Source organism: Lichenostomus cassidix, chromosome 6 (genome assembly GCF_008360975.1).
Source record: "Lichenostomus cassidix isolate B80296 chromosome 6, HeHo_3.0, whole genome shotgun sequence".
NCBI classification, from domain to species: domain Eukaryota; kingdom Metazoa; phylum Chordata; class Aves; order Passeriformes; family Meliphagidae; genus Lichenostomus; species Lichenostomus cassidix.
Window position 1 is genome coordinate 19,486,997 of NC_139487.1, and position 21,664 is coordinate 19,508,660.

The 21,664-nt window shown below is 45.4% G+C and overlaps 2 protein-coding genes across 39 annotated transcripts in view; both read right to left on the bottom strand.

Annotated features, from left to right (window-relative positions):
- Nucleotides 1–2,774, bottom strand: part of PDLIM1 (PDZ and LIM domain 1) — a 43,758-nt gene extending 40,984 nt beyond the window's left edge. Inside the window, exon 1 of one of the 2 annotated variants that reach the window (XM_085065519.1) lies at nucleotides 2,605–2,774. In XM_085065519.1, the coding sequence (XP_084921645.1) occupies nucleotides 2,605–2,700 (96 nt within the window). In that variant the 5' untranslated portion in view covers nucleotides 2,701–2,774. The remainder of the gene's footprint in view (nucleotides 1–2,604) is intronic. The other variant, XM_085065518.1, reaches the window with a different exon arrangement.
- A 2,346-nt stretch (nucleotides 2,775–5,120) lies between these two features.
- The window catches only part of SORBS1 (sorbin and SH3 domain containing 1), a 165,749-nt gene continuing 149,205 nt past the window's right edge, over nucleotides 5,121–21,664 (bottom strand). For 26 of the 37 annotated variants that reach the window (XM_085065484.1, XM_085065473.1, XM_085065471.1 and 23 more), the window contains 8 exons: nucleotides 21,452–21,577; nucleotides 20,219–20,413; nucleotides 17,572–18,300; nucleotides 16,175–16,291; nucleotides 10,284–10,343; nucleotides 9,459–9,649; nucleotides 8,095–8,207; nucleotides 5,121–7,293 (listed from right to left, as the gene is read on the bottom strand). In XM_085065484.1, the coding sequence (XP_084921610.1) occupies nucleotides 7,226–7,293; nucleotides 8,095–8,207; nucleotides 9,459–9,649; nucleotides 10,284–10,343; nucleotides 16,175–16,291; nucleotides 17,572–18,300; nucleotides 20,219–20,413; nucleotides 21,452–21,577 (1,599 nt within the window). In that variant the 3' untranslated portion in view covers nucleotides 5,121–7,225. The remainder of the gene's footprint in view (nucleotides 7,294–8,094; nucleotides 8,208–9,458; nucleotides 9,650–10,283; nucleotides 10,344–16,174; nucleotides 16,292–17,571; nucleotides 18,301–20,218; nucleotides 20,414–21,451; nucleotides 21,578–21,664) is intronic. The other 11 variants (XM_085065505.1, XM_085065497.1, XM_085065474.1 and 8 more) reach the window with 10 other exon arrangements.

The following is a 21,664-nucleotide window of genomic DNA, read 5'->3' on the forward strand; positions in this document are numbered from 1 at the left end:
CCAGTGCTCTTCATCCTTTTTGGACTCTCAGGGGAACAATTCAAACAGTGCTGCCTCCCACCAACACGACTACATTCAAGTAAAACTACTCCCTGCATTATAGGGGAGCTTGAGAAGCAAAAAGGTACTAGCAAGGAGCTGAGGTACAATGGTGATGAGGGCCATAAATACCAAGATAAGCTCAAAAGCTTAATACCACAAGGATGATGGCGCCAGAAGCCAAACCTGAGCCCCTGGCAGGCAATGCAGGCTGAATTTAGGCACCTGGCTCAAAGCGAGCTGCAAGACACCCAGTTCAGGTCCATGCCCGGATGGATGTCTCTCTCCTGGCATCCCAGCATGCCAGCATATGGAGCAGCATGGTGACCCCACCAGGGCATCATTGAGAGATTCCACTAGCTACAAGGGAGGGCACTTACCCCACAGACAGCACACCTAAATTACAGTGCTCTCAGCGTCAGTGGTGGGACAATGCTGCTCCCCGGCACCCAGGGCAGGCAGCCCAGCCCTGTGCACCCTCACTGTTAGGAGCTAACAGTGCTCCTCAGGAGCACATCTGTGCCACCCATCTGCCTCCTACCTGCTTGCAGCACAAAGCAAACACACAAGTGCTGAGAAGGGAGAGCTGTGACCTCCCCTGCTCACAGGGTGATGCTCTTATCACAGGTTACAGCCTCCCCACCCTCTCACTGCCCTCAGGCAGCCCCCCATCTCATATCTCAGTGGGATCAAGGCCCTCACAACCCCTGGCAGATGTCAGTCCCACAGCCAGAGCTCACCCCATCCCATGAGGGACGGAGGGCTCTGTCCCCAGAAAGGTCTCTGGTGAAAACACAGGTACTAAATGAAATAAGCAAGAATAACGAAGTTATGGCCCTGTAAAGTCATCACACAAGGAGGATCAGACTCTTTAAGACAGGTCAAAACTGGATCAGATTTTTTTTACATAGTAAAGGGAAGACTTGCCAAGAACTTCACTCCTGAGCCCAGGAGACAAATCCAGGAACCTTGGGAGAAAACCACAGGAAAGATTAATGACTTGAAGTCTTGGAAGGGAAATTAAAAGTGTCAGAGGGGCCACAAGAGAAAGCCCTGATAAGAGCTACTAATTGTCAGCATTTACGTCACCACCACCAGAGATGCTATTTTATTACATTTTAGTCTCCAGGGTCACAATTTCTTATGAGGTGTTTATTTTTGCCACTTTGCTGATCTATGTCCCTTGGTATGTGCCTATAAACATTGACACAAGCAACTAAGCAGAGGTAAGAGCAGTGAGGTAGGGCTTTAGACACCCTTCTGCCTGAGAGTCCTTTGCTGGAAGGAAATGGCAATAATTACCATAACAATGAAGTAAATATCACTTCCCTTACAGTAAAGCTGCTTTCATGTCCCAAAAATGCTTTAGAAAAATGAGGCACTATTACTGTAATTGAAAGAGATTAGACAGAAAACCAGTAACTCTCCCCCCCTCTGTGGGTTTTACAGCACTTGTGAGCTCTGCCCTTCCTGCAGCTGGCAGCTTCCCTCATGGAACCTGCGCTCCTTTGGGCACTGGGACCCCATGGCAGGAGGTCCTGTGGCAGGAGGCATTTATAAAAATTCACAAGTCTGAGCACGCTGGTCTTCTTTACAAAGACTTTACGTAAGTTCAAGTTCTTGTATATCTCACTTCCCACAGTCCTTCCTCACCTGGGGCATGCGGGCACCTCAAAATTGTGCAATGGTGGCACACGCCAGAGCCCAAGGCTGCTAGCAGCTCGCTGGATGCCCCTGTTTTGCAGAGGTATTGCTGGAAAGAGAAGCAATTCCTTCATTCCTTTTCCCCTGGGGGAGGCCTGCAGCCAGCCCCGACGAGACTCTGTGCAGCGTACCCCACACAGAGCCGCGCAGGGACAGCAGTCTGGGGTTCAGGGCCGCACACACGGACCCTGGCAAACCGCTGGTGCCCCGCAGGGAGCGGCGGGGCAGAGCCCAGCCCCCGGGCCAGCTCCGGGCCAGCCGAGCACCTGCGGTGCAGGTGGGGACGCGGACAGCACAGCGAGGCACGGAGCACCGGCGTCTTATGGGCAGACGCTGGAGCAGAGGACGGGAAAATCCATGTACAAAGCTAAAATTGTTTCGATGCAAAACTTTTGTAATTTCCTAACTAATTTCTTTTTTTGGGGGGTGGGGAGAAAGACTTCGAACAGAGACGGGCAGAGCCACTAAATACACCTTAACAAGGCTTCTGTAAACAAAGACCTTAACTATACATGGCAAGCAAAGGCCGGCGAGCATTCAACCCCCTCGGTGCGGCGGGTTGCCCCAGGGTGTGCTGCCGAACCCGAGCTGAGGGGATCCTGCCTGCTGCCGCCTCAGGGTCCCTATGGATGGGCTGAGCAGGGAGGGTCCCTGGGAAGCACAGACCACAGGCTGCTACAGGTGAAGGGGCTGCCTGGGCCACCACTGATTTCTCCGTAAACATAAAAAATTCAAACTAAGAAAGAGCGAGGAGGAAAAGACACAGAGACACACCACACTCCCGCCCCCCCCCCCCGCCCTCGCCCCGGCCCTGCCGTTGTGCCACCTGCCAGCCCGAGCCCACCCCGTCGCCCAGCCTACCCGGGAGATGGCCAGGGGCTGTTCGAAGTCGCGGCCGCCCACCAGGCGGAAGCCCCAGGGCCCGGGGCCCGAGAGCACGATGCGGTGCGTCCCCATGTGCGCGCTGCACCTCACGGATAGCTCGGCAGCCCCTCCGCCCTCACCGGCCCGGCCAGGCCCGCCCCGCGCGCCGGCCCCGCCCCGCTCCCGGCCCGCCCCGGGGGCACCAGCGGCCGCTCTGCCTCGCCCTCACGGCTGGGGACCCGCTGCAACCGCGGTGGGGTCAGGCCCTGCCGAGGGAGGGCAGCTGAGGCGTCGGGAGTCCTGGCCCCCCTTCACCCGCACCCCACAGGCAGGCAGGACGAGCCTCGGGCAGGCAGCCGCACGCAGGAGTGCCCAGCGGCGGCATCTCCCAGGCAAATACTCTCCAGCCCGGAGCAACATTAACTCTGGAACCTAATGGGGGCGATGGAAAGAAGCGGCCCTGCCTGCAGCTTCGCCGCCAGGAACCGATGAGTGAGAGCGGAGCCTGGGAAAGGTTTTTGCTTTTTATCCCTTTCTGCTAATTTATCCCAGGTTCACTGATTTAGGCGGCGTTTTGTTTATCTCTAGCCCCTTAAGCACGGTACCACCAACAAAAGAAATTATTCTATACAGGTTTTTCAGCCAACCTTCTAGCTGTGATTCAGGAAAAATAGTTGTTCCAGCTGCATGTTAAGCCGTCAGTATTCTGATGGTGGACAGGTGGGAGAGGTTGGTCACAGCCACGGCACTGGCATTTACAACTGCAGTGCAAGCATTGCTGTTTGTTTAGTTAATGAGTACAGCTCACCCATAAGCAGAACATCAGCGAGCTGCAGCTGGGATTCAGCCGCAGCTGGGCAGCATGGAGCAGGCAGCAAGTAGGGATGACACAGGTCACCCAAATGCTCCTACAAGACACGGCCCCAAATGACCCTGTCACAAGGCACACCCTTGCTTCTGCGATCCCCCTTCATGGCTGTGCCCTTTTTCTTGCATTAGCTTGTCTTTTCACAGGTTGTTTCTTTCCTGGGTCCGTGCATCCAGACTATTAATGACATCTCTAGCAGTGAGAAGTAGTTCTTCCACCTCATCATTACACATCTTGTGGTAGTGAAGAAAGTGACACTGAGAGCTCCTTTGCCCCAGGGTGTGCGGGATTTTCAGAGGGCTGTTGCACACCGCTGGGTCATCTTCCCCTCTCTGCTCGCCCAGCTTCTGCAGTCAATAGCACTAACTTCCTTACCTTAATTTAAATTACACAGTGATATCACTAAATCCAATGGTCAGCAGATACAGATAAGCTTCCCCCATCTCTGTCCAGGATGCTGTAAAACAAAGGCAAGCATTGCTTGTGATTGCAGCAAAGCCATGGTCAGGCTGCCCTTTGGCTTTTAAATGAAGTGATTTGTAAGTATAAGTGATTTGCCCCTGTGAAACAAAAAAGGGCTTGTGTCTGTGCTTTCTAAAAATATGTAAAATAGCTTGAGGCATTTGCTGTCCTGGTAGTTTGGTTTTAGGATTGGCTTGTTTATAGTTTGACTTCCTAAAATCATTGTGAGTACAGTCACGATGTTTATCTGTCTGCCTGGTCATCTGGTCACATCATCACGGAGTTTGAATCTGTTGCCCAACTTTGACTTGGTCTGAGATTGAGGTCTCTAAGAAGTTAAAACTCCTTGTGAAATACCAGTCTTCAGGGTGAGCAGTCCTGCACAGGCACCATGCAGAAGCCAAACACGTGGAGGTGGAGGATGCATTTTTTGGATACTAGGGTGGTACTGGGCTCCAGTGTGTCCACCCAGGCAGCCCAGCTGTTGCCCTTCCCTCACTGTACTCCTTCAGGGACTGTTCCCTTACACAAGGCACACCCAAAAAGTCCCAGCTAGGTGAATTACTGCAGGACTGGGAGACATGACATGATCACCACAGACCTTGCACAAACTCCATGAGTTAATGCTGTAGCCATACCTGTCCTGTCAGAGTGCAGCTACCAGACAGCAGTGTCTTAAAGCTTTTTACTCGAGTCAGGGTTAAAAATGCACGTGAGCCCAGCATCAACTGACATCCCTTCCTACGCAGGTTGGCATTTGGAGTTCCTTGTCTGAATTAACCTGGGTGGTCTTCTCATCTGAGGTCACAAAAATCCTTTGTAAACCAGTGGACTGGGGTGTACTCCTGACCTCCCAGGTCTGCATGCGTGCCACAGCAACTGCACCCTGACATCACGTTACAGTCAGATCTGTGGTGAACCAGCTTTTCCTCTGCTTTACACCTTGGTTTCTTTAAGCAAAAGTCATGGCCAGCCTACAGCTCAGCAAGGAGAACTGGTGAGCTCACACCAAATCACAAGCAGGATCCTCACGTGTAAGACAGCGGGGAAGCTCACGGCAGACACCCATGGGTCAATATGGATACAGCCAAAGACAGCCACAGCAGGGCACTAGTACAAAAGTGCATTGCTACCGAAAACCCAGAGTAGATTTTATTTAATAATTTGTACAAGGAACACAATAGTAATTCAATAATTCCATTTATTAATTGTCAAATAGTAATCCACTGCAATAGGAAACAAAAAATCAACACAAAAATAGGTTGCAGTTTGTGTGGGTACATGTGTTGTGTGTGTGTGTGCTTGTGTGTTTGTGTTTAACTTAAACTGGCAAGAGCAGAACAGAAAATTAACCTTTAAATGAGTATGTTATATACAATCAATATCAACATGTTACTTTGCTGGATAGATTTATTTGGTGTTATCCAATCCTAGCAACAGGCCTAAATATTGTTGCAAATAACTGGAGGGCAAACCCAAAGCAGAACAACAAACCCATAAATAAGATGCCGGATTCAAGATATCTCCTGCAGAAAATAAACAGTGGTGCTTTGTGTCATATCTGAAACCCTTTCATAATGAATATTTTGTGCTAAAACTCTTTATGTGAACATACATGGAATTCCATCACTTAAATAAAAGTGGAAAAAATCCCAACCTTTCACAACTGCCTTTTTTTCCCCTCCCTTCACTCAATGTGTTTAAATTATTTCTCTATACAAGGTAAGTACATTGTCTGTACAAAGTTAAATATACATATTTACAGTCAAACTTCTGAGACACAGAGTCTTCTCTTCCGCTGACCAAGACGGAAGACAAGCCTACTTGATTTCAAACCCAGGAGCATGGCTAGTTTATCAAAACATTGCAAGTCGTGCTAACAGTTAGTTGTAGTTTACTCTTAATAAATCTGTATAAAAGCATCAGCATAAAAATAGGAATTTTATATTATTAAATACGGCTTATGACAAAATAGCAATCTAACCCTTTGCTATTTGTACGGTAATTGTAGGAAGCAGAGTCTGATAGAACCGGTTTTGTTTATGCTTTATCATAATAACAAAAAGTCTATCAAAAGAGTATTCATAGTGGATTTACAGGCAAACATACAGCCAAGCCATGGGGTTTTTTTCTCTCAAAGAAATACAAATTTCTGTAACTGGTAATAACTGCTGAGAACAGCTTTCCAAATTGATTAGACTTTCTTGTATGACTAAGAGGCAGCCAAAATGCATGTATTTATTTGAAACCTACCACCAATACTGTAACCAAAATGAAAAGAAAAAAAAAAAAAGGCACCCTCAGTGATCCATTGCTCAGATTTACCAGAGCCTCTAAGATTTAATGCTGGGAAAGATGTAAAGTCTTCATCCCAAAGCATATCCTGCAAAAGGTGTGTGATCCTTTAGGGCCAGCAACAGGGCAGGAGTAGCATAGAAAGTGAACAACCGTAGGACTCATAAACAGGATTTGCCCTCACGGATGTTCTGTTTATTGGTTCTATTCTTTGTGCAGATAAATGTCAAAGCTAGGCTGATTTCTCTTTAAAAAAACAAGACTCGGTTCATTTTGATGCACACAATACACTCACACACACACACTCTGCACAAAAGAAAAACCCTACAGAGATCAGTAATATGTTATTAAAGGGTTTGGGATTTTTGCACATTTGCATTATGCTTTGGCTGACCTCTCTGGATTAAACCACCAGTCCCAAACTTCTTTTCCACACAGAGCTCTGCAGTTTAATTGTATCAGCTGTCCTCTGCCTCTGCTGGGTCTTAAGATGCATGACATGAAGGAAGGGTTTTCTATGGAACTGGAAGGCAGAGCAAAGCGAGTCTTCAGCATGGCAGAAACTGGGCAGAAAGGCTGGCCTCCTGAACCGTGCCAATGAATGTGAGCAGCTGTGGCTGAGTACTGCCCCAAAGCACTATCCTATCTCAACACACAAACAAAACCTATACCATGTGCTTCCCTGAAGCCTTCTCAGAGGTAAGTACTCCGTACAAATTAAGATTATCATCAAAACTCTTGCTGGGGAAGGGAGAGGAATACACAAAGGCAGCACTGTAAACTAGAAACTGTCTCTTCTTCAGCAAACAAATCACACCCTGACTCCATGGAAGCAGGGCTACACATTCAACTCAATAGTGTACCACATAACCACATCCTCCTAACACTTATCATCTCTTGTCGATTACATTCATAAATTGTCTGTTTCTTCACTGTTTAAAAACACCATCTGGAAAGGAATCCCATCATTATCATGATGGGATCACTGTTATTTTACAGGTACAGAAGTTTCACATAGTTGCCTGGGAAGGTGCCAAATTGCCTTGTTCTCCTGGATGTACCTGTTGCAAAAAAAAAAAAATAACCATAAGGAAGACAGAGTAAGATGGGGACATGCAAGGAAAGCTCTAGGGTTTAAAAAGGTAGAGGTGGCAACATCTTCTGCCTGCAGGCATTGATTCCTAATACTAAATAGGAGCCCTAGTCAAAGAGCCTTTTGGTATAGACCAGATCACAACTACTCTTTCTTTTACGAATCATCTTTCGTCTTCGCCATTAACAATTAATAAGCTCCTGGGCCTATAGACTAGAAGTCAAACTCCTCTCAGTGCAAATGAGCTAATCTCCCTTAGGAAGAGATAGCAAACCTAGATTTGGAATGTTGAGATGGAGAACACTGTCTAGACTTGCACTCTTGGAAGGTAAAGGATTTTGCTAAACATACACATGAGGCTGGATTTTCAGGGACTGCAACTCCTATCCATGTGTTGCCTTCACCCCCTACTTGCCACTTTCTGTAACTAGTCATGGCTCCCTCAGCTTTGGAAATGCTACAGAAATCCAATTTTTCTTTGTTGCCTCTTGCTCTGCCACTTGTGTGGTCAAGAAGGATCAGGATGAAGAAACAAATGAAGGTACTAAGAAGTTAAAAATGGAAATACTAGAGACCTAGAAAAGAAAACAAAGATCCTCTACCCAGCAGCCTAATTTTAATGGTTTTGGTGGGAAAAGATAAGAAATTGCGGAAAAATTAGAGTCAATTTTTTTTACCATTTTGACCCCACAAATGAGAGCAACTTCCAGACACATTGCTAAACTGCTCATCCCAAAAAGCTCTGCTGACAGGCAAGTATCACACTCACCCACAAACCAGCCGTCATCACATTTCTCCATGACATCGACAATGTCACCGTCCCTCAGTTCCAGCTCATCATCATTCTGAGGAGTGTAGCTGTAGAGGGCTTGGTAGCTAACTCTAAAAACCACAGAGATACTACATGTTAGCTATTGGATTTTTTTGACATGCCCTCAGCAGGAGATGCTTCCCTTCCCCTAATTCCTATTACATATCATTCAGTGCAATCTGGACATGTGTTTTCCTTTTGAGAGGTAGAAGCCAACTGCATTGAACTCGGTGTTGTCAAAAGGCCACGGTAGTAGGAAGTGTCATGCCTCCCTTAGGTGGGATATATGCCCCCTTTCTGCCATGTAGTTGCACAGACAAACAACCAGAGTCTTCTTAACATGTAGCAACTGGAGAGTGTACAATTGCAGACACCCTACTGAGTGCAAGCCAAAACCTGGATACACTCATTCCTGGGCTAAATGACACAGCTGCTCCCTTGCCCAGGCACATAGGCAGAGGCATAATTGACCAAATGGCAGAGAAAAGGACTTTAGAAGATACTGCCTATTCTACTGCACTGAGGTGCTGGATAAATCATGGCTGAGGAGATGTGGTGCAAACAAAACCCAAGGTTGAATCCTGCCCTGAGATATCACTTGTACCACAGGCACTGTGTATTCATTAGAAAGGATCCCAATGAAGTGGAAACAATCTTTGGGCAAATTTGGGGAGGCTTGGGTCCCCTGCCCATGGAGTATGAAAAGAGAGCTGATGTGAGACTTCCTGTTCTGCATAAAGAGAAAGCAAAGGCTCCTATCACAAGCCAACTGCTGTGAGCATCAGTCCCTAGCACAAAAGGACTGCTACTCTCAAAACCACCTCAAAACCAGCTGCCACCAAGCTTAGTGGCAGCTCCTCTGGACAGCTTTGAAAATCTCAGCCTTGGTCTCTCAGCTACCAATTCACCTGTGGAACTGGTCAGCAACACACCAAGTGGCATCAGTGCTGGGACTCTCACTGCACACTGTGAGAAGCTAAGAACAGGGATGAACACATTCATCCATGTCATATGAGTCAGGTATAGCCAGTGGATATTAGCTTGTCACCAGCTTCAAGATACAAAGACACTGAGACCGTCTCTGTAATGGAGACCAAGTCCTAGACCATGAGGTCATTGTTTCAGGTCCTATATAGACAGAAAGGTCACAGTTTGAAACTCATTATGATGATATGGGCCTAATTTCGTTCTTTAAAGCAAAGCTGACATTCTCACGTAATTCTAACGTAACTTCTGAAACACAAAGAGCTCTCATACCTCCCTATCTTCTCCACCAGTCAGAAATAAGGCCCCTGGAAGAGATGGGAACCAAAAGGACTTACATGTCTCGTGGTGTTTGACTTCGCTCAGGGCTGGCTCCTTGCTGCTGTGCTTGAGGTTGCTGAGAAATGATGAGAGATGATTTATGGTCATTAGAGGTCACCTTGTGGCGAGAGTCAAGAGGTTGAGAAATAGTACTGCAGTAATGAACAGATTTTTCTGCAATGTTTATGATCTCATTGCAAACAGCTTCCTGTGTGGTAGGCAGCATTGACATCCAAGAACACCCAAAGGACAGTCAACAGGGGGAAGGGAGGGGAAAATATAGATAAGAAGAGATGGGGCATTCCAGTTGCAGCATATAAGTCCAGTAAAAAAACAAAAACAAAAAAAGAGTTGTAGATCCAGGTAAATATCCAGGTAGTGGAGTGCAGAAGGGATCCAGGTGTAAGCATGGAAAAACAGGCAAGATACAGAAGAATTTGGCATTTAGTTTGAAGATTTGTAACAAATACATATACACATTTGTTTTTTAAAGCAGCAGCATAAGAGGTTGCAATTAGTTATGCAGTGGCACCATTCCAAACGCTATGAAGTCAGTTCAAGAATGCAAGGTGAGGTTGGGCTGCTCCATTCATGCATTTGGCTTCATTTAACTTATACCCAGGGTCTGGCAGCACAATTAGCCCAACTTCTCATTGGCTGTGACAGTTTTTCTAATTGTTAAATTCCCTTTCTTCTTTTGCAAACAAAAAATATATGCAAAGAGATAAATATGTACCTACATTGCAATTTAAAATAGTGCTGGCATTTTATCTCTACTGAGGTGTTACTGTCTAGGTGAAGAGTGTCTAGGACTACACATCTGAGTTAAACAGGGGCCTTACCACATAGCTCTTTTCAGACTCTGTGAGATCTGGTCCAGCTCTCAATGAATGGTGGGAAGGCTGTGTGATCACCAAGCAAATGATAAGGAAGACATTTTAGCAGATGTTATATTGGTCAGAATTAAAATAAATGTAAATGGAGTGCAGACAACAAAAGAGAATGAATAACTCTTTCCCTTCCCACCCCAACACCATACTTTCTGGTCAATAAGATCCTTCATTTACACAAGAGACATTGAGGCTACAGTAACACAATGGCAGCACACAGAATGCTGCAAGGGAAAGGTGACAGCAAAACAGAAGCTTAGGGCAGGGAATCAGAATGGAAGGTTATGGAGACCACTACAGCCAGAAATGGTACAATAGTATCATACTGCATTCCTATAGGGGAAAAAGAACATAGACAGGAACACATACTTGAGAGCATCAAAACTAAAAGGCCAAAAGCATGCTGGAAGGCATCTGCTGCTGTTTTTAGAAAAGTCCTCAATGACTTTGACACAGAAGAGAACAGCAACTTGCTTTCTTTTTAAAAAAATTCCAACAGCTCAGGTCCTCAGAAGGCACAATGCCATGTAGCCCTAGCAAAATCACTCTACCCTGTACCAAGCAAGGATCTGATATGTTCTATTAATTCCCACAACAAGGCAGAGCTTCAGGTCAGAGGAGGCCCTGACTGGAAAACCCAGCTCCAAACACCACCACCAGTGAAGCTGCTGGACTCTGCCCTGCCTCACTCCCCAGTCACAACTCTTCACATGGACTCTGTGTCCCAGGACACAGAAAGGGAAATCAGGGTGTTTGAGGCTGGAGGTTTTATGGGGAAGGTCACTGAAAAAGTCACACAAGTATCCACAGCCTGGTTTTGCACACTTTTTGCATACTCAAACACCTGCTGACAGCAAGGTGCATGCTGTGAGCAAATGAAATGTCTCAGCTAGTGTACTGCCTGCAGGACTGCTTGGCAAAGTGGATTGGATGAGATATAGAGCATGGCCATGCTCTGTGATCATTCAACACAATTTTCAAACTAGATTTCAAAGGCCTCAATTCTAAGCTTTCTGTCCTCCTCTTTATTCACCTCAGCAGTGCCCTCCAGTAAAAAGATTGCTTTCTCATGGCACACTGAGACAGAGCAGAAGCAGAGAGTAGAGAGGTCTGCGACACCTTCAGCACAAGTATGCTCAAAGACTTTGGAGAAATGCAAGGTGATAAGCTTGCTCCTGTCTAATTCCTGTTCTCAAAGCTCCTCTGTACCACATCTTGGATCTCTGGAGCTTTGCCCATCACTGTATTAAATCAAACCATCTCTTGTCTCAAGGACTGGGACCCATTCTAGGCCAACCCAGCCCCACAGCATGTCCTTTGGAGTCAGCTCTACCATCTGGTGCTGGAATCTGGGATCACTGCCCTATGAAACAATACTCTGTCACCACATATATTTCGATAGAAATATATTAAATGTAAGTTCAATGTACTAATTGCAGTGGAATTTGCATTCAAAGCATTTACTGTGGAGCCTAAAATCCTCACAGGATTTCTGGAAGTACTTCCTGCATGTCTATCATCAGCCCTGAAAAAATTACAAGTTTAAAGTTAATATTGTGCAAACCAACTGGATATAGTGGATCAAGTCTGATGAGATCAGAGCTAACTCAGGTGTTTAAGTAGCTGGAAAAACCAATTTACAGGCTGAGGCAGCTGCAAGAACATTTTTTTTAATTCAAGAAAGTGCTTCTCTGTTCCATACCAATAAATTGACTGCTGAAATTGCTCCATGAGCTCCTAAGTCCACATGGTCTATTTCCCATTGATTACTTGTGACCTCCCTGACCAGCTTTTCCTCCTAAAAGCATTAATAACTGTGAATTAAATTAGTTATTTGAAAGCTAAAAAATTGACACTGCCTCTGAATGGTGCAGGCTTATATGTGTGTTACTAAGAGGTGCAGCCTACCAGCATCAGAAATCTTGTCACATTCCCTTTCCTGGCAGGATCCTCATAGGGACTTCCATGAGGCAGCTAGGCAGGGGTAAAGGCCAAGCAGTCCCCTCCCCTCCTAGCAGCTTCCTGATAAGACACATGACCAGTGGGTCCCCTCCGGCCTCTGCTCCAGAGATCCAGGCAGCTCCTACCAAGGCACTGACTCCCAGGGCTACAGCAGAGCCCTGCAGTGAGGTGATGAAACACCCCACAGCCAGCAACTGTGCAGTATCAGCTAAACGGGATGAAAATCTGACCAGATCAAATCCCGTAACTTTAGGCTGTAAATGTACCACCCCACTAACTTAAACAACTGACCCTGGTAACATGATCTAGGTGACTTTTTTTTTTTTTTTTTAATCAGCCAACCAAACCCTACATTATTCTTTCAGGGAAGGAAGAGGTTAAAGGGAAAAATGAAAGTGTTGTAGGTCCAAATGCTCTTCAAACATGGGTTTAGACAGCCCATGTACTACCTACAGTGGTGGCTCCCTCATGCCAGAGGGGGCTGAGGAATCAGCAAGTGTTTGGCACAGCTCCAAAGTATAAATGACAGAGGTTTCCCCAAAACAGAGCCAGACCTGTTACTGCTGAAGATAAGCTCAAGGCCCTGAAAGTGACCAAGTATTCACAACTGGTGAGGACATCTCAACTTCTACCCGCTCAGCCACACTACGTGGCTTTGTTAAGACTAAGTGAATAAACCTAAGCAAGTGCTTAAGTCTCTACATCTCCATGTCTACAGACTGTGTATACAAATATGCAGTACAGTCAGTCCTGAAGCACAGCTGAACAGTGTTTCTACCTCATATGGAGTTTGAGAATGGATCTAAAGAGCACCACAAGTTTGTGAAAGTACCAGAAAGAAGTTCTACATCAACAGCCTAGAAAAGCCCTAATGCAGGTTTTAAATGTTAGGAAGAAAGATGCTGGGACTGCTCAACGGTGCTCTCCCTACTCCTAGTGAAGTTCAGTGTCATCAGTGCATCTATCCATTGCAGCTCTTGTTTATGTGTCTTCTTCCATCCATTTCAGATGGGAGTTAAAGAACTACATGAGCAAAGACAAAGCTAAACAGAACAGACTAACAGACACACAAGACAGACAGACAAATTGGTATTCCTTCAGAGAAGGGCACAGAGCAGCAGTGATGCTCCCACACATGAATGGAGAACCAAGAGCAGGGAGGCCTCCCCAGCCCAGGCGAAAGAAAAAAGGAAAAACGCTGCATACACCAAGCCCAGCTCTGGTGAAAGCAAATGGAAAGCTAGCTGAAGAGCTCTCACAAAGGACACTGCAAAGGCTGCAGAGTGGAGCAGCCTGACCTGAAGGCTGTCATAGTCAGAGCAAAGATTCCCCAGACCCTGAATCAGAAGTGGAAGACCCTGGCCACAGCAGGAAAATGCTTTTTGCATGGGAAGCAGGTACCAATGCCTGCTGCAGGCTGGGCAGCTCTGCCCTGGACAGCAAGCACTTGGCAGAAACACTGCTGTGCTGAATCTGTGGAGCAACAGAAAACCACTGGAGGGGGTAAAAGTTTACCTTGAACATGGTGCAAAGCAACAAACATGCTAAGGGTAGTTGGTCTGTGCTGGGGAATGTGGGGTCTGACCATCCACCTCATATGCTCTCCTCTCTACCAGCCAAAAGCAGGTGAAATTACCACTCTGCCAGAGTGGTTTTGTACAAGTGCAAAGGAGCAGATGGGTCCCCACCAACATCTTTCATGTTGCCAGGCAATACAAGGACCTGTGTCCAGCCAACCCTGCCTTCCCCACCCCAGAGCTGCAGTTCCAGGGCTGAAGCTGCTGCACTGCTCACACACTTGCTGGCACCACTGTTGACTGTCACACTGTGCTAATCAGACCTCAGAATACAACCGGAATGAAACTGGAAAATTTCTGTCAGTTCCCTGAAATAAATTAATTGGATAGATTATATTACTCCTTAATAATATGTTTTACTAGAATATTGAAACAAATTAGCTGTAAATTATACTTGAAATATCTTTACGTGCTGTGGGGACATTCTTTTTTCTTTTTAGTTTGGACTGTGAAAGCAAACAAAAGGGAGCTTCAGAACAGTTTTATAATTATATTATATTTATATAGTATAATATATAAATATATATTATAATATATATTTATGTTATATATTATATATTTATATACAGCCATTTATATTTTTACTTAACAGAACAGGCAAGAACACAATCCTCACACCAGTCCTACACCAAAGGGGTCTCAAACCTGCAAATAACTCTGGGTCAGAATTTCATACCTGGAGAGGTTCTCTATAATGAGAAAGAAAACTGAAATTCAAGGTCATAAAGTACCTCAAACAGCAGGGATGGACACTAATGGAAGAAAAACCCAAATGTAATGTCTCATTTCCATGTCTGCTAAGTGCTTTTCTCATTTGATTAAAATAATTTGAGAAGTACAAATTTTTGAAAAGCCTCCAGGGTATTACCTGAAGTTCTGCTGAAAGCATCAGCCTCTGTATGGGTCACACAGATAATGAGAAGTCATTTGCACATATAAATACCACTCCTGCTCCCTAAACAACTGTAGACCCAGAGCTGGAAAGGAGGTCAAGACTACTGCTAATGTCACACACAGTTTTAACTTGACACTGACAATGCTCTGATTATCAAGGCATATAAAATATATATATTGACTTGACTCTGACTCCAAAGAAAGGCTGCAGAGTCTTATTACAACCAGGTGCAAATACCCAAAATAGAAGTGTGCTTGCTGTTACTGGGGAGAAACATCTTTGCCTAAACGTGGCTCTTTACGATCACATATTTCCAGTGCAAGCACCAGCAGGACCAAGCGGATCAGAGTTCAGAAGAAAGCCCAACACAGGAAACTTTTATGGATTTTTAACATGAAGCAGGATATGTATTCTGTTGGACTCAGATGCTGAAAGTGAAAGGGAAGCGGGGAGTGGTTGTTCAGCAAAAAGCTGTTCAAGGTTACAAGAGGAGGAAAATGAGTAAAGGTACCAGGAAAATTTCAGGGCTTAAACTGTTTCTCTCTCTCTCAAACTAATCAAGAAAATAACTAAGACTGGCAACTACTTCCCACATTCATCCTGCATGAGCAGCTTGCCTGGTTCACTGAACAAGCCAAAGGTCGCTTCCCAATACCCATCACAACAAACTCAGTCCAGTTTTTGCTAATTATGAACTTTCTGTTTCAAATATTGCCATCTTGTGGAAGCTGCCTTGAAGGACTGAAGAGGCACCAGCAGGTGTGAGCATTGCTCTTTCCCACACACTGGGCATCCCAGCTGCACAGTGGTGAGGCTGAGCTATGCTGCACAGACCCTACTGCATCTCTCTTCAAAAACATTTGTAGCTCTCAGCAATAGAGCTCAGAACCTCTGAAATCTATCTGAGAAGACCCGAGCAGGCCCCTGGCATTGTGGATACAAAGTTGTGTATGCCTTATCCCCAGCTCTGAGATGCTCAAACTCTGAATCCTGATCTCAGGTAGTTAAACAATACCTGAACCAAATTGTCTTGTGCTACACCATTCCTGCTAATAAGGCCACTAACACTGCCCTATAATGCAATCAAGCTGTAGGAGCTCAAGGCCAGAACTAAGTAAGTTTTGAGTTAATCTTTTGGTGGAACTGAAAAACAGATCCTCAGGTGGCACAAATGGGCAGAAACCTGGACTTGATCTATGTGGATTTGCAGTAGCAGAAGATTTTGCCCATACCTGCCCTTCTGCACAGCCTGTAGGTAATGTTTTGGGGTTTTTTTAAAATTAAAATTCTAAATTAGAGGAAAATTATCTCACCTGTGTAATCAATGAATGGCTAAATAAGCATATGACAAAACAATGGCACGGCATGGAAACAACTCTAATGGAAGAGTAATCAGCAAAGATGATTACCTGTGGCTTATTGACTCTGCGTGTAAGTCTGGGAGGTGGCTGTGTTGTGACAGTAGAGGAAGAGAGGGTAGAGGAAGAGAGAGGAGCAGATGAAGAGAATACTTTTGAGTCTGCAGTCTTTTGAAGAAAAGAAAAATTCGTCAGCTTGGCACACACTCTCTTATCACAATCACTGCTAGTGATAAGAGCATCTACTATCCAGTAAATTTGAAGCACACACAGCAACAGTAACTCCATGCAAGGACAAGTGCAGTTTCCAGTTGGTTTGTCTGACCTGACCACTTCACTGTTTTAAACATGCAGGTTAAGTCTAAAAAATGCTACTAAAAATATATCTAGATGGTAAACAGGACACTCTTTACACAGCTCTCAGTACACTTTGGGTTATGATTCAAGCAGAAATCAAATTATTTGTCATAAGTTTTCCCAGTGTGAAACATGTCATCTTGGAAACCCTGGTTTGTCATTTAATGTTGGCTAGATGGGTTCTGTCATGGAGGCTATTGCAGTGCATCCAAGACAGTATTTATAATTCTATGATTACAAATTCTCCAAACTTCCAGTCGTTGGGGTGCTGTACTATAATTGGTCTGGCTGTACCCTACAATGGGCCTCAAGGCAACAGAGAGCTGCAAAGTAAGGCATATATCCTATACCAAGACTGAGGGCAGACGATACGTTGTAGAAGCTACTAGAGAGTTCCCTCTGTGCTTCCTCTAATTGTAACATAGACCTACATGTAAGTAAAAACTCTTAGAGGAAAGTACCCCTAGGTCTAATTCTCATTTGTGTCTAGAGTCTTTCACATCATTTTAGAAATGCAAAGGTAGTACACTCAATACAGACAACAATCAAGACTCCCTTATTCACGCACATCCCAGACTAAGGGTCACTAAACATTAGGCTCCAGGATCAACAGGAGATACCTCTTCTAGGAGCCAGGCTGATGTTTAAAAGGCTTTTCAGTCCTTGACTTTAGGAAAAACAAACAGATTCTATGACCAAAGTTGATCCACTGCATGCTGTAAAATCTCTGATTAGCAAAAACTTGCCGGTATTCTACACAGTGGGGCCTCTGTGATGCTTTCATCTGACACATCTGGGAATAGCCACTATCTGGGACAATCACCTCATTAGATGTGACTGATTGTGTCAGTCCTGTGTTATCTATTCTAAAATAATTTTCTCTACGCTGCTCTTGAACCCTCTTTTAAAACTTTTTGATCCGCTATCAGGTCAATGCCACTAGTGACCCCTGAAAGAATGTCTTAGGATCATCAAAATGACATGTGGCAGCCACTGGCTCTGCTTTGCCAGCAGAGCAGCACAAACCTCAACCCACCAGTTAAATAAAAATCAGTGATTCAGAGCAGCACACACACATGCAGGAGAAGTACCTTCTTTTCCCCGCTTTGAAACTTTCCCAGATCACCTTTCCTCACGTCTCTTTTCTCTGTTTTACCTCCCTGAACAATAGCCATTAGCTCCTGACACAACTGGTTGTCCTCAGAGGAACCCACAGGTCTCCTTTCTGGGCTTGCACGCATGTCTAGTTGGGATGGTTTCAAGCAGCGCTCAACAGAGATCTTGGGGACAGCATGAGCACTCTGCTCGGGGTGGCTGCTGCCCTCTCCTGTCTTTTGGAGCCAGGCTTGGCTGGCAGTGGTGTCACGCTGCTCTGCGAGGATGCTTTCGGGGCTCTCCATTGCCCAGTGAGAGGAGTTAGAGTAGGTCACGCTGGGAGAAGGGGAGTCAACAAACTTTTCTTCGCTTTGTGCAGTGGCCTGGTAGAAACTGCGGGCAGAGGATTGAGGTCTGGATGAGGAAGAGGGCAATGGGGATTTAATGGACCGGGGAGTCGAGGAGCCAGAGAGATGAGAATGGTGGAGGCTGACTGTGGGGGAAGGGCTGGCTGCAGCAGAAGGCGAGAGATAGTCAGTGTGAGAGAGGGAGGCTTCAGGCGGAGGAGGCAATGGAGGAGTTATGGCAGGAGTGGTGCTGGGAGACACTCCCACGGTCAGAGCAATCCACTCGGAAGTGACCGCCTGCACCTCTGGAGACAAAGCGCGGCGCGCAAAAGGCAAAGGCGGAGGAGTTGGAGTATGGAGCAGATCAGAGCTGGGAGACTTGAAGGAGACAAAAGCAGGAGAGAAAAAGAAAGAAATGAACAAAAAAATAATAAAGGAAATACAAAACCAAGCAAAAGTAAAAGGAGAGAGAGCAAGTGTGGAGAGAAGCAGACTTGTGACCACATGCATAAGTTTTCTACGGATAGTGTGCCGTGTTGGAGAACATGCTGTCCACAGCTACTCCAACCACAGAGTCCAGCCTGTATCCGTGCTGCTAATACCCTTCTCCAGTCTTTGCCAGGATACTAGACACAAAACAGCTTGTGGAAGACATCTGACTTCATACCATACGCCTGAAGTCCCTCAGGGAGCAGTTGAAGCCACCATCGTGATGGCAGAATTCAGCATTTTGACTGGCCTGGCAGCAATTGCTGGGACCCCAGCAACTCACACTATGGGTGCAGCCAGAATTCACTGCTGCAATGAACTTTGACTTTATCCAGCTCTAGCACGAGCAATGCCTACTCCTCAGGAAATATACATTGCAGAAGATGTGCAGGAGAAAGGGATCAAAAAAGCCAGCTGTGACTATTTGCTCTTTAGATGATTAAAATAGGCCCTATGTTTATAAGGGCAGAACACACCACCAAGGCCTGCCCTTAGCTCTTACCACCAGCAGCAATGGTGAGAACAGTTACATTAGCACTGGTCAGACTGTTTCTCAGTTCTCTGCCAAGGCAGGCAAAAAAGTAGGCAGAGTACTGCTTTAGTAGGGGAGGAATCAAAAGAATAGCAAAGGAAACGAAAAAAAGGTGGATATGATCCCTTCCATCAAAGGGAGAAGCTTGCAGGGAGCTTGTGGCAGATAAGCCACAGCTATGGAGAGGCTGCCAAGCTCACAGAAAAACTCAGCTGAGGTCCACTTTGACTGGGAATCCCAAATCAACAAGTTTTTCCTTTTTACACAGTGGCTAAGACTAAAAACAATCTTTCTATGAAAGATCCAGACAGACAAGAGGCATGTGTCATGGCATTTTTTCCCCATCCTTTCTGTACTATATATCCCTTCCTCCCAATCCCAATTCTCCTCTTAGGTTCCTTGCAGTCTTGACCTCAGAATGGCCTTGTTTTGGTCCCATGGGTGAGAGGGGGATGCACCAGAACCTCATGGCCATGACCCAGACATGTATACTGACCTTCTTCTGGCATGAGTATTTGCAGGATGGGAGCAAAACAAAGGGATTTAGAGACTCACTACTTCCTTGATAAATTTGCCATGGCAAACATTCTGGGATCCCCATACAATTACCCACTGCCATTTTGATTCCTGCTTTGAACTGCAGCATGGTTTATAGTGAATCTAATATTCATGGGAGATCCCAGACTGACCCGCTCTCAAAACCTGAGCTCATTTAGCAGCAGTTTCAAATAATACAGGCTGTTCTCCTGACTATGTCTCCAAAAACCTTGGTCATGAGGTAGAACATACAGGGGCAGGTATACACCTTAATTCAAGCTGACTGGGATCAACATAATGACTCTTACAGCCTATAGCAGTCTGTGACACCCTTCTAATAGTCATAATATAAAATGCCTCTCGTCACAGTGAAGGTGTGTGCAGTGTAAACACATACTCAGGAGAAGCTGGATCACCAATTCATTCCATCTCTGGCAGTGAAATTTAATCACATGGCTGTGAACTGCAGCCCTTTCAACCTGGCCTGGATTCAAGCTACACATCAGAGATAAAAAGCTGAGTCTCCAAATCCCCAAATGATCTGTTCATTAACCTTTCTGGTAAATGAAACATCACCTTTTCCTGCAGTTGCAGATTACTGCATGGAGCACATGGCTTTCACAGCACAAAATTCAAGTCTTAAATACAGCTTTTTTTCAGCTATTGCTTCTTGCACAAGAATGGCAATATCCCTCTATTCTGCAAGGTGCTGAACCTGGCTGTATCTAGTCCCAATACCTGTGGTGAAGCTGTCATGCTGCGGCTGGGGGAGAGAGACACTGGTGGGTCAGGATAGTCAATGGCATTCTTGACCACTGGCCGCTTGAGCACCTCCACATAAGTGACGGGGAAGATGCCTTGGCGACTGGTGCCAGAGATTCTTCCTTCATACCAGTTCTCATCCACCCGTCGAATCAACGTGATCCTTTCCCCCTGTGGGAAGGAAGAGCAATGTAGTTCTGATTTTAACATGTGTCATCATTCCAAAGCAGATTATGTTTTTAATCTTGCTGCAGCTGACCTAAAAAAATTAGTGGTTCTCAGCCTGTTTCCAACCATGTGATCCTAACCCTAAACTCAGGGCGGGAATTATATTTTTCAGTTTAGAGATGGAAAAAATTGCAGATATTCTGTTGCTGACTTGGTCTGTCTGCAGACTCAGTTATGCTCACATTTTCAAGACCCTACTTGCTAAAGCCAGTTAAAAAATGGAAGCCAGCAGTTTCAGGCTGACCATGAGACTCTCAGGGGTATGAGGTGTACAGAAAGTATGCACAGGTCTGCAGCTTAACCTAGGTCTCTTCATGCTCTCCCCTGTTTTGCTGACAAATAAAGTGACTTCCAGATCCTTAATATACTCTGCAAGCCTCACCTTCATATATAATTAAAAGAGAAGACAGGGAAGATCTAATCTGAGCATCAGAACAGAAAGCTGGTTGAGGTGGAGAAATGCTGCTACTTAATCTAAATATGGCTGACTTTCCTCTGAACAGCCATTACACAATCTATTCCCATCCCTTCACTCTGCAGTCAGGTCTAGCCAGTCACTTCAACACCACAGAACTTGGCTTGCTCAATGATTTGCCTTGTAGTACAGGGAAGGCGAATCCAGTTTCCCTCTTTCCTAAATCACCATTATCATGTAATTCTGCATTCTTCCACTGAATCTAATCAACCTGTCACCAAGAATGTAATTTGCCTTGCAGAGACAGGTTTCCAGCACTTGTGTTCAAAGTGTCTTCTCAGTTAGACCTAAGGAAGCAATTGGCACTTCTTGATTTAGCCTACCTGCAACAATAACTGCAATGCACTACATAATGACTGTGGATTAAAAACATGGGTGATGAGGAGCAATCCTGCCTGAATATAGAGTTCATCTCAATGGAGCTTTCATTTGGAAATTGCACTTTACTAGTGCTAAAAAACATTATCGTGTCCAAATTCAATTAATCAGCACAACAGAAGTCCTACCTTTCTGAAGGACATTTCCACCTGGGTATCCCCATTGAAATTGAACTTAGCAATAGCATCTCCATATTCCAATACCTGCAATGGCAATGGCTTTTTGGGCTGAGCCTTCTCAGCTGGTGGAAGGAGCTAGAACGAACAAACAGAATCAGCTAAGTCTCATACACAAAGCCCATAAACTGGGCAAAAAGTGAGTGGACAAAGAGAACACCTGCA